Source organism: Nanorana parkeri, unplaced genomic scaffold, assembly GCF_000935625.1.
Source record: "Nanorana parkeri isolate BGI_ZX_2015 unplaced genomic scaffold, ASM93562v1 scaffold1151, whole genome shotgun sequence".
Classification (NCBI taxonomy): domain Eukaryota; kingdom Metazoa; phylum Chordata; class Amphibia; order Anura; family Dicroglossidae; genus Nanorana; species Nanorana parkeri.
The window spans coordinates 95,922-108,020 of NW_017307419.1; the positions used below are offsets into that span (position 1 = coordinate 95,922).

General features: G+C 38.8%; 1 protein-coding gene across 1 annotated transcript in view; it reads right to left on the bottom strand.

Moving 5' to 3' along the window:
* NEK6 (NIMA related kinase 6) overlaps nt 1-12,099 on the bottom strand; it is a 194,516-nt gene that overhangs the window by 40,948 nt on the left and 141,469 nt on the right. The window contains exon 8 of the mRNA XM_018568178.1: nt 5,164-5,258. Coding sequence (XP_018423680.1) covers nt 5,164-5,258 — 95 coding nt within the window. The remainder of the gene's footprint in view (nt 1-5,163; nt 5,259-12,099) is intronic.

A 12,099-nucleotide genomic window follows, 5' to 3' on the forward strand; every position in this document is an offset into this window, starting at 1 on the left:
GCTACAAAGTATTACATTTTTGCAATACAAATTAGTAAGCTATATATGAGATTGTAGTCCATTATGGGAGCGTGCTTGGAAGGTGGCTACTTTACAACACACACACAGGGACCATGGAGAACAAAAAGTAACCCACCTCCAGAAGGAAAGTTTGTCAGCAAGAATTCAGAGATGATTTGAGGACCTACAGCCGAGTGGTACACAAATAAGCTGCATTTTTGTTAATAGTTAAGGTACTTGAATGGATTTTTCAGATTTTATTCCTGAGATTAGTGTCACTTTAAGTTGGAGCCTCTGTATACGGCACTCCCAAATCTCAGGGTTCCCAGGGCACAAATTATTTCAGTATTACTCAGGGCACTTGCAGGCTCTTCACAGTGCCAGTATTTTTGGTGTACTTTTAGTTAGTTATTATTGTTTTACTTGGCAGGTTCCCTTTAAACTCACTGTTAGCCAACACACAGTGGTCATACTGCACACTGCTCTCTCCCCTCTTCTAACATACAGCAGAACATAATTTAACACAAGTATCGGCACACTTTTATTTCCCGTTTATTGACAGAGGGAGACTATAATAGGCTGCTATGTGCATGTTAAATGTTGTATGGCTACAAGACAATCCAGATGGTGGTATAGAAGCCATGCAGCTGTTCCGCTTGTAGTATTAATTGCATCTAACACATCTCATGACTAATCTGTTTGTACAACACTCAGCTCCCACCTACAAAGAATTTTCATTAATTGCAGATGGGGAATAGGAGCTTGTGGTTTCCATGAACTCAGATTAATCATTTATTATTCATATTGCATGCATGTACTTTTCAGGGAGTTTTACTTTGTAGGTGGCAGACCATGATTGGTCAGAGGCCATGTACAATAAAGTTATACGAGGTAATATATTTTGATTCGGTAGAAGTATAAAGATCCTGTAATTGTTATCGTTCTAGACCTTAATATGTAAATAGTTTGGTAAAAACCAATATGGAAAGCCAGCTACAGATAGATATATTTTAAAGCATCCAAAAATAATAAAAACTATTAGCCCATTAATAGGTAAAATAAAGAAGTAGCTTTTACTGCAATGCGCACCTTCAATTTGGAGCTGCCACCCCCTCCCTCGCAGTACTTGTGCTTCTTTTGAAATGTCCTTAGTCTTCTGGGTTAAATGACAGCCAGCATCATTTTATTTTTATTTATTCTTGTTATTTGTATGGGGGTAGCCAATAAAATTTGTGCCTGGACTTCTTTAATGATTGCAAAGCTGCTTAAATGTACGTTTTTAATATCTGCCTCTAAGGTTAGGAATATTTTTGGCTTAAATTTGGTCACTAGTAATCACAGCAGCTCAAACTTTCATACATTTTTAATTAGAAACAATTTTGTGTTCATTATTACTAAAAATGATTAGAGACAGTAGTAAGAATATATGCATCTAGAATTAGGTACAGTGTAAAAAAATTATTATTTGATCCCCTGCAGATTTTGTAAGTTTGCCCACTTACAAAGAAATGAAAGGTCTATAATTTTTATCATAGGTGTATTTTAAATGATAGAGACGGATTATCAACCCAAAATCCAGATTATCAACCAAAAATCCATTTGTTGGAATTATGCCTATTAATACTAACTGTGGGGCTGCAGTGTGGTGTACAGACAGTACACCAGCTGCTGGAAGGGGCTAGCCTTTGCAGCAATTACATTTGAATTACAGTTCATTTGATTTTTAATAGTTAATGGGGCCAAATCGATGATCAATTTTGGCCGCAGTGATGAAACAGACTGAAGGAGCAGGATGGAAATTTTTTCTCGATTGAACAAAGTTCTAACAATTAATGTGGTTTTCATTCGGGACGCTCCATTCATTCCGAAACAGAACATTAAAAACAAATTAAATTTATAATGACATTCTTCAAGTCTCTGTTGGCATTATCAAATGTTTTGATGGGATTTTTTTTTTCAAGTCAGAGTTTACTGAAGATAGTAGAGATATTACAGGTATATGATTACACCTCTGCTAATAACATGTAATAAATTTAAGAATGTAATAAACTGATTTTTCATATAAACATTTGTACGAAAATCTACCAGTGTATGGGCAGATTTAGTAGGCATTATGTTTTATCTATAAATATTCCAGTAGGTATTGAGTCTAATGAAAATAAACCTGCTGAAAAAGTAGGGTCACTTTTACAGTTTAATTACCATTTTTTTATTTGAATTAACATTTACCACTAAGGTATCTTTTTGCAGGCTCACTGATGTACTAGACGTAATGTGCAGGTAATCGGATGGAATGCGCTTTTACTGAGTCAATACTCAGATACTGGATGGGCAAGCTGGAATATTTGATTGCACCAGGCCGTATCACTCTGTGTATGTGCTTTCTGTGCAAACTTTTCTAATGCTCCCTACATAACCTTGACATTCAGCAGGAGTCTTGACAGTCTGGACTGTACAGAACTGACCATTGAAAGGGTAGGTCCCCCTTATTGTGCAGCACACAGACTTGTCTGCTTTATTGCCTGCTGCAGTAGGAATCTACAGGGTTAACTTTAACATCATCATTAGAGTCTGAACCGAGTCATATTTCCTCATTCTCTACTCCACTTTAATACACGTTATTACATTTCCCTGTCATTTCCACAAACTCCACAGCCAGTCGCAATTTTTAATAGCACCCCCCACTCCTAGGCATGACATGTTCTCAGCGATTTGGGGGAGTCTGTCATATAGATAAATCAGAGAAGATAAAAATAAGTTTTCTCCTGTCTTGCTGCAAGCAATGCCTTTATCGGTCTTAACAAGACGGGCAATTTACGCAAAAACACAGCAATTCCCAATTTTCCTAAACCAGCCGCCTGAGTGGTGGGTCCATTTATGAAAGGGTATCTGGACATTCAACTGTAATTGTTCTAATCAAAATGTCAAAATGTAGTCCAAAGTCTGCATCACGAACACTTATTAGGCATACACGCAAAATGCCTTAAGTCTCTCTGCTCTACTCCAAAATTGTTGCTTATTTAAGTCAGAATTTATGAGGCTTTCTTGCTGAGGTTTAGGTCATCACGTTCAGATATATCAAAAGAAATATAAGCCAGACTATTTGTGACTTGAATTTGTCCGGGAGCCTGGCGAAATGTGGGGAGCTTGGAAGTTGTGAACAAGTCTGCGAGCAGAGAGACCTTAAAGTCTAGCAAGAGGGGAGTTTTCTTCCTCCTCTCCTGTGCTGGGGTATTAATTAACTCAACAGTTTCCAGAGTTTTGTACAGCCGGGCTTTTTGGTACATGAGAATGCCTATATGGGGAAGCACGAGTGGTAAATTTTTTGTTAGGGTGACAAAGTGAGTATGATGTACGCATAGCAGAGTTTTAACACTTGAATATTTCCAGTTTTCAGCCTTGCTTTGAGTCTTTAGTTCTTCAGCTATAAAAGAAAGTATAAAATCCAATAAAAAAAGCATTAAGCCAATCCAGGCTTATATGTGATGCTTACTAAGGCCCCTTTCACACGGTAGTTCCATCAGTCCATTTTTGACCCGTCATTACTCAGATCAAATACAGCCTACTGTTAGGAGCATGTCAAATGCTCCTATCCCTGTCGCAACTACTCAGCTCCATCTGGTGGTTGCCTCTTGTAACTGCACCTACCACAGTCCAGTCAGCTGCAGGCTGATCAGGCTAATCAGCCTGGCTACACTCCACTTACAACCAGGGCATTGGTTAGTTGTGCTCTATTTAAGCATCAAAGCCCAGAGCTCTGGGCTTGTGATAGCTCCAGCCTTGTCTTGTCTTGTTCTGTCGACACAAGCCTTGATCTTGTAACCTAGTCTTGCCTTGGCTCTTTAATCCTAAACCTGTCTTGTTTCCTGTATCCTGTATTTATCTTGTATTAGTTCCTGTCTTGTATTTGTTTCCTGTTCTTGTCTTGCTTTCTGTTTGTCTTGTATCTTGACATCAGTCAGTACTTCTCCTTGTTCCTGGGGGCCAGCCTGTGGCATCACCTGATCAGAGCAAATACTTTAAGTTATGAGGACATCCAAGTACCGGTAGGCGCGCTTGCCTTATGGGAACGGCGGCTAATGGTGAAACAACTCGTCGCTATTGGCTCTGACAGCGTGCGTTCACAGCTGGTCCTGACAACTACAATACATCCCTTTGGGCGACTGGATGTAAGTGGATGTGCGGCTGCTATATCTGCCAAATCCAGGTCTGTGACGGGGACACTGGTAAGTTTAAACCTGTTTGGTAACTTTTTTTAAAAAATGTTTTTGCATATATATACTACTTGCTAGCAGTACATATATGCAAAAATCTGCAAGGGTTTAAATACCCTTTAACAAGAAAATATGAAGAAAATCAGTGGGGCACACAGAAGAGGCTTTTCTGGTTAACAAGGGTCAAGGGCATTTTGTGGTTTGCTCCTAGCCAGGAGCACCAGTTGACAGGTTTGCATTTAAAGCTGAACTTCAGGCACAAAAACTTATATTGAAATTAATTCCTCAATAGCCAAAAAAAGCTATAAACCTTTGCAAACCCATATTCTACAACATAAGTAGCAGTGACATCATCACTATGTTGTACATACATAGCCTGATTAGAGAGCATAGCTGAGGGAGGGATCTAGAAGGCTCCACCCACTATAGGCGGCCTGCAGAAAACTACAGCATGGGAGGATACAAGACTAGCCATCACCAGTCACCAGAGAGCAGCAATGAGCGGTCTTTATTTCAGGAAGCTCCTGAACAGAGACAAAATTTCACAATGGATTGCTGCAAGATCTGGAAGAATTACACAAAACTCGCTGAGTTTCAATTAAGAATACACATGACTCTATATAGGCAATATTAGCTTATCCGGGTGTTCAACTTTAAGGGTTTCCATATTCTAAATGGTAAGAAGACTTGATGATGATCTCATTTGACAATGTCCCAATATTATATTATATTATATTTATGCTTCAACAGCTGCAAACTGCTTTACACCAACTAACAATCTTTGTCGGAAAAGAGATCCTGCTTCATAAACTGCTGCTGGACATTATTTCTGAACTCAAGGAGATTCTCCACCTTTTCTTGCTTGAAATAAAAACCAAATTTATTTAGCTTCCTTAAAACATATAGAAACACATTAGTTGTTCTTTTCTGCATGTTCTTTAATACTCACTTCATACAAGAGGCAGCCCAAGGACCAAATATCTGACTTGAAATTGTAGCCATTTTCATGTATTCTCTCTGGGGACATGTAATAAGGTGTTCCCACTGCAACACAGAAAAGATCATTAAACGCACAATGTTGTATGCTATTGTATTTGGCTTTGCGGTGTAACATTTTCAACATCACTTCATCATACTTTTTTTCCAACAATATACATGGCCTTTAAATACCCAGAGAAGAACAGCCATGTAATCTACTTTGGAGATCACTGAAGTAAGCATTGTTATAGACCGGGCTTATTTCAGTAGTGTAGAAATGAAAAAAGGCATTATGGAAAAGGAAGTGGTATGAAGCTGGTGCAATGCCACCCTGCGTAAAACGTACTATTCTTACACAGAGAACAATGCTTTGAAGTTTTACCTTGTGTTAGATCTTATGCTCAATGGACTGAAAATCTTGAAGAAGAATTCAGAAAACGCACAAAGTTTTGAACACTATAAAAATAAATAATGTTACCTTTATATTAAGGTAATCAACGCTCCTCATCAACAGAATAAGTGAGGGTAATATTAAAGATAGGAGGATATTTTTTCTATAGTACATGAAAAAAGGAATCAAATCCCAGGTTCACCTTTTATATGTTTCTTACATGTGACAAATTTCCAGTGTGGTCTTTATTTTCTCAGTTATTTTACCTATCTTTTCCTCTTATAATGATTGCTATCTTTTTCCTATCCTCCATGATCTATGATAAAAAATATCCCTATGTATACTGGAACACGCTAAGGGCTCATTTATATTGGTGAAGAACGAACCGACCAACGTTCAATGAACAATTAAAAGTTTATCAAAACCCTGAGAACAGTTCCTTTGTAGTGTATGTGGTCTTTTTCAAGTCTAGTTTGTAAGCTTTGGAGAAAAAAATGCATCGGTAGCATCGGTAGCTGGGCACTATGGCGGTGGAGGGACATGTACCAAAAAAATAGCATTTAGTAGAGAACAACTCTTTTTAAAAGCCGTAAGGAGCAACATTAAAAATATGCAAGAATAATTCCTTTAAATAATATGCCCGGGGAATGCAATAACCCTTCATGTGAAGTGAAACACCTGTATGATGTAATAAAGCAAAAGTGAGATTTAGAAAAAAAAGAAAAAATACCTTTAAATTGCTGCTAAATGACATTGCCCAGTCACTTCTTAATGTTTGTAATGTTTGTAAAATGGTGGCCAGCATTTCCTTTCAACATCCATACAAGACTCATATTCTAGATGATGGGCTGGTATAGATGTTAAGGGGAGACTCAAAAAGAAACAAAAACACACATGGTGTGCCCTAAAAATCCACACCAGGCCCTTATCCTTGATGAGGGTCTAGAACTGCAAACATGTAAAATTTGGGCCAACCTCTATATGGCTGTATACTAATCCCTGGTTTACACCAATGCACAGTACAAGCATGCATTACCACATTAGCACATTCATGGTAGTGCACAGAGTAGGGTGCAATGTGCAGTGCCATGCATTTTGAATGGTTCCCCAATGTATCATCTAATAAATTGTAAAAAAACAACCACTATATGGTATAGTTAACTATACAAGTTCCTTTAACTTGGTCTATAACTTAAAACATTTTGAGCAAAAATACCATCGTAATAAGAGAAGAGATAAGCTAGTTAAATAAGTTATTATTCAACCAATTTCATTGATGGCTTATTTTATTATTAAAAATATAAAAAAAGTTTATATATGTAAACATGATCACAGCACAATCACTAAAAACCCCATCATAAAAATTGTAACATTGTCAGTCACATCATACATAAAATCATCAGAACAGCCCACAACCATTCCTCACATTCTCACTTAATAAGCTCATTGCCATCACCTGGGGAGTACTCCCTGCCGGCCCGGATTCCCTACAAGGACCGTGCCGAGAGGTACGTTGCCTTCTACATTTAGTCCTGCTTTGGGAAGGCAGGACTAAATGTAGTGTGGGGAAGCAGCTTGTTCGTTTACAAGTGATCACTTGTGAAATGTGTGCAGCCTGTCTGTCCTCCCCTCCTCCCCGCACCTACCTCTCTCCTCTGGTTCCGGGGGCGCATTGCAGAACCTGGCCTTGGGGCAGCAGGGAGAGTAAATACGGCCCTGACTGTATATAAAACATGTTGTTACAATTCATGGAACGTTGTCGACTTTAACACTGAGATTTACTTGGATGGATGAAACCCATTCACAGTATATAAAGGTTGTAAATACAACAGGGCAGAAAACAGATGAAAAGAACAGTTCCTTCGTCGATGCTGTTTTGCTAACAGATGCTATTTAAATATAGCAATCTCACACCTTTCTTCTTTTACATTCAGCAATTGCAACATTTGCAGCAGCTGCTAGATATGAGCATGTCCTTTGACAATAGATTGAAACAATGTTGCATATATGGGAAAGTTTTCGCCAGATAATATCAACAGGCTTGGTATATAGCATGGCTACTTTTTGATTAGTAGGGTAATTCACTCGGGTAATTCAAGTCGGGCTGATCTGGAGACTGCGTGTACGCATTTCGTCCCGCCTCCCTCGGGGCTTCGTCAGAACGTACATTCCTCAATGTATCTCCTGAGTGCAGCTGCATTAACGTGCACAACAACACACTACAACGCATGATATGGATTCCAGTGCAGTGTGTCACAAAAATGTAACGGGAGAGTTTTTTTTCCCTATGTTGGGTGCCCATACAAAATGAAAAGGCTGCAATAACACAGCATGTCGCAAGTAGGTGGGTTCTTACTGATTATCTCTACCAATCGCACACAGTGCAGCCCACAGTTTCCTCAAGAAAGAAGGAGTGCATGCGGAAAGCCTAAACATTATGTTTAATGTTTAGCCCCATCAACATGACACTAGCACCAGAGAATACTTGTGGTTATAGAATGACAGTATTTGAAGTAATTGTAAAAGTAGCTAAATAAAATTTGATGCACATATACAGGCTTATTCACAAAAGGGTGAAGAGTTTGCAGAAGGCAGGAGAAGTGAACAATCTAGGACAACATAACAGAACTGGAAAGTGAGCTGAATTGGAGAATTTTTCCAGATCAGCTATGTTGTCCTAGATTGTTCACTTCTCCTGCCTTCTCCAAGCTCTTGACCCTTTTGTGAATAACCCTGATAATGTTTACACACTTTTCTCAGATGTGAGCAGCTTCCACCTTCGTGACAAATTTGATAAGAAAGACAAAGTAAAGCTGGCCACATACATGACAATGTTTTAAGTACATCTAAACCACTTTCCATCCACCGGGTATTGTCAATACAATTGCAATAAATCCGCAGAAACTAAGAGGTTTAGCACCCTTGAGTTTCAGCAACCACCAGAATTCGGTCGATTGTGAAACTTGCTAATAAATTTACAGCTTAAATACAATTTTTTAAGATCCAATAGAAAAAAAGAAAAAACGATGGTAATGTCTTCTAAAGCTGTTGGGAATTTTCTGGCTTGGGGCAATTTTAAACCAATCTTCTCGCAGTTTTTTAAAACCACCATTTTAGGTGTTTGGTTGCTTTGTAATATTGAAAAATGAAATCGAAAGTTTGATAGTTCCACCAAAATTCCACCTGTATGGTCAGGCTAACAGTAAACTTTGTAAAAAAGAAAAAGAATTCTTAACAGTTTCTTTTTGGTTGGCTCACACAGGCTTTGTAAATATCTGCTTTGCCCACTGGATCATGTAAAGTCCTTACAGTTGTGTAACCAATGTTCTTGTGTTTCATCCAGTCTTGGAAATTCTGGTTATGCTTGAATAATCCTAAAATTTATAGCAAGGGTAACATCTGTATCCTTCCCTGAATCTGTCAATTGTCTTCTGAAGGTCAATAAACTGGACTTATTTGTGTCAAAATTCCAATTTAATAAAGGAGCACATCACTAAACACACTCAAAATTACCACCTTACATATCCCTATTATAATTTCTGAAAGCGTAAAGGCTTTTCTGTGAAAAAAACTCTGCTTACATTGTTCCAATTGTAACATGGTGACTACAAAATATGCAATGCCTGTTTACCATTTCAAGGAAAATGTGTTATTTGGTTGTGTCTAGTGCTTTTAAGAGAAGCAGTCAAGCTCCATCTGAATATTTAGGCTCAAATTATTTTGTGCAGGTCTACCTATGAAAGATTTAGATTTGTCACCTTTTATACCTTAACAAATTGGTATCTGCAATCTGTAGGTCAAGGTTCTCAGACACAGCTCCCTGTACTATTGGAAAATGTATGTAAGTTGCAGCTTTGAACTAAGAGCGGCTGACAGCTGCAGGTTGACCATGACTGGCCATGCACACTTTGTTCTGGTTAAACCCACAGCGTTCTGAATCCCCGAACAGCGACTTCATCTGATAGGACTCATTCACTGTTTGGCCAATAATTTTCCACCTGGCACAGTTGATTTTAAAATCATGTTTTCTCGAGCAAGGTGGTGCTAACGGGGCCACCCACAGTTAAAATTCCTGTTGAATTAGCTGAAGTTTGAGTTGTGAATGGCTAGAATAAAGGCTAAGTTTACCTTTCTGACCATGTTTCGTAATATATATCCATATTTATGATGTTCCTGAAAAACCTGGTCAGATCTCAAGAGCAGTGAGGTCACTTGCAGTCCATTGACACTTTATTGCATCAATGGTACTTAATGTTCGTACCTCAGTATGGTCATGGATGAGAGGAAGAGATTTATTTAATAAAGAAGTGTAATTTTTTTTAAAAAGGGGGTAATTTATCTTTAAGGGCTGGGAACCAATCAATGTAATTACTGGAAATGTCTTTGCAAACAAACATTTTCAGCCTGCAGATGGCACTGTGCCTCTCTCTTGGTGTACAGAGAAAGAGAGGCAGTGTTGGAAAAACTTACAATGTAAATCTGGTGGTTAGTGGTCACGTGAAGCCTCACAATAGCTGCTCTGCTTGCTGCCTAGCCCCAGGCTGATAGCATACACTGTCTCCTGAGTGTGCATAACCGTGTCAGACAGCCAAGCTCTGTAACTAACAAGAGTGTAAATGACTACAGAGCTCTGTATTTGATATTGTTATGATTACTTAATAGCTGCAACATGCACTTTTATGTTTAGGCAGTCAACAGGGCAGTATGTGTCAGACCTTTTTGGGCCTCTCACCTCTGACACTTGGCTCCAAGACATAGGGCTCAGTTGATTAGGTCATAAGGTAAGTCTAAAGGTGCCCATACACTTTACAACCCTCGCAAGAATTTTGTCTTGCGAGGGTTGTAAAGTAATTTTAAAAACATACGATCTGCCCATCTTGGACAGGCAGATCGTACTTGCGATCATCGCAAGCCCGCCCCCCTGAGGGGCGGGTTTCCGATGACTGCAATGCTGAACGGGCAGTGTGCGTGTGCGCACAACGGCCCGTTCGGCAGTTATCTCTTGATCATGCTAAAAACCAGCCAAAAATCGTACGATTCTCGGCTGGTTTTCCAACATGCTCGAAATACAAAAGTCGTGCGACCGTACAGTAGAAACGGTTGCACGCCTTCAATACACTGCACGATTATCGTACCATCTCAGGATTTCCCGCGATTCTCGTACAAGAATCGAGCAGTGTATGGGCACCTTAACTTGCCAACTATTTTCATGTGACTGCTATTTTCAGCTCTCATTAATTAGTCTTTTTATTCCAGAAGAAACATACCATGTTTCTTCTGGAATAAAGGGCCATCACCCGCCTATTACCTGCCTTCCTAATAACAAATGTACACTTTCGGCATGTGTCAGAATAAATCAAATTTCATCTTGCTCTTATATAAAACCTTAGAAAACCGCAAAAAGGATGGTGGTTAACTAGACAAAGTGCATAAAAAAGCAACTACATTAGTAAGGGACACTGAGGACCTCAGCTATGAGGAATAGTTAGCTGAACTGAATGTATTTACCCCTGAGAGGAAGCAATTAAAAGGGGATTTCATCATCTTGTAAGAACTGTTTTGACTATAAAAGACAAGGAGCACCCTGCACCGGAAGAGAAAAAAGTTAATTCTTGGCATACAATGAGTGTTCTTTACAGTAACAGCTGTACAAATGTGGAACAGTCTTCCACAGGATATGGGTCTGGGCAATTCGGATGATTGATTCAAAAAAGAGTTGGATGTGTTTCTAAATGCACCACATATAAATGGTTATTTTTTTGTATAAGGAACAACATTGTAGAATGTTGATTCCGTGATTTTATTTTCCCTTTCTCTAGATCAGTTGCAGGCTCAGAGTTCTGAGGATGCAAAGGGTGTTTTGTTTTTTTGTACAATGCCAAGCATAGAGTTTCAAGGAAAAGGGTGAAAATATTCAGCTAGATCAGGAAACTACATAGTAGACAGATTTAAGAGAAAGTCTGTAGTCGCAGATACCACCCTGGCCTACAATATGTGTGGGATCGGTGACAGGAAGAGATGTTTGACAAGACTGATGCTCATTAGTAAAATCACATCCATATTTATGAGAGGGATTAGCACAAGTGATGGACAAATGTCTGCATGCTACCACTGCAGAACATGCAACCAAAGGGGCAGACGACAATGCTGCCTTGACAACACAAAGCTCTACACAATACATGTACTCTCATGTTCTCGGAGAGGAGTTCACGGCTTACTGTCAAATAATTACTCCCTGTGGGGCACTATGAACTTTTCTAGGGTAATTAAATAATGGTAAGCTTCATGCTGAAGTGCCTTATTGCCATTACAAAATGATTAATTTGTTTTCCCAGATTTATTATATATGTTTAAATCATAAAAGAAAAACTAGATTGTGGCCGGTGCAGAAAAAACTCATATAAATAGGCAAATAAAAAGGCATATATGATATAAGCCAGGCAGTCTTCAAAACATGAGTTACTGTTTCTAAACAAGGCCAATACAGAGATCATAATAAGCCCTAATAATATAATT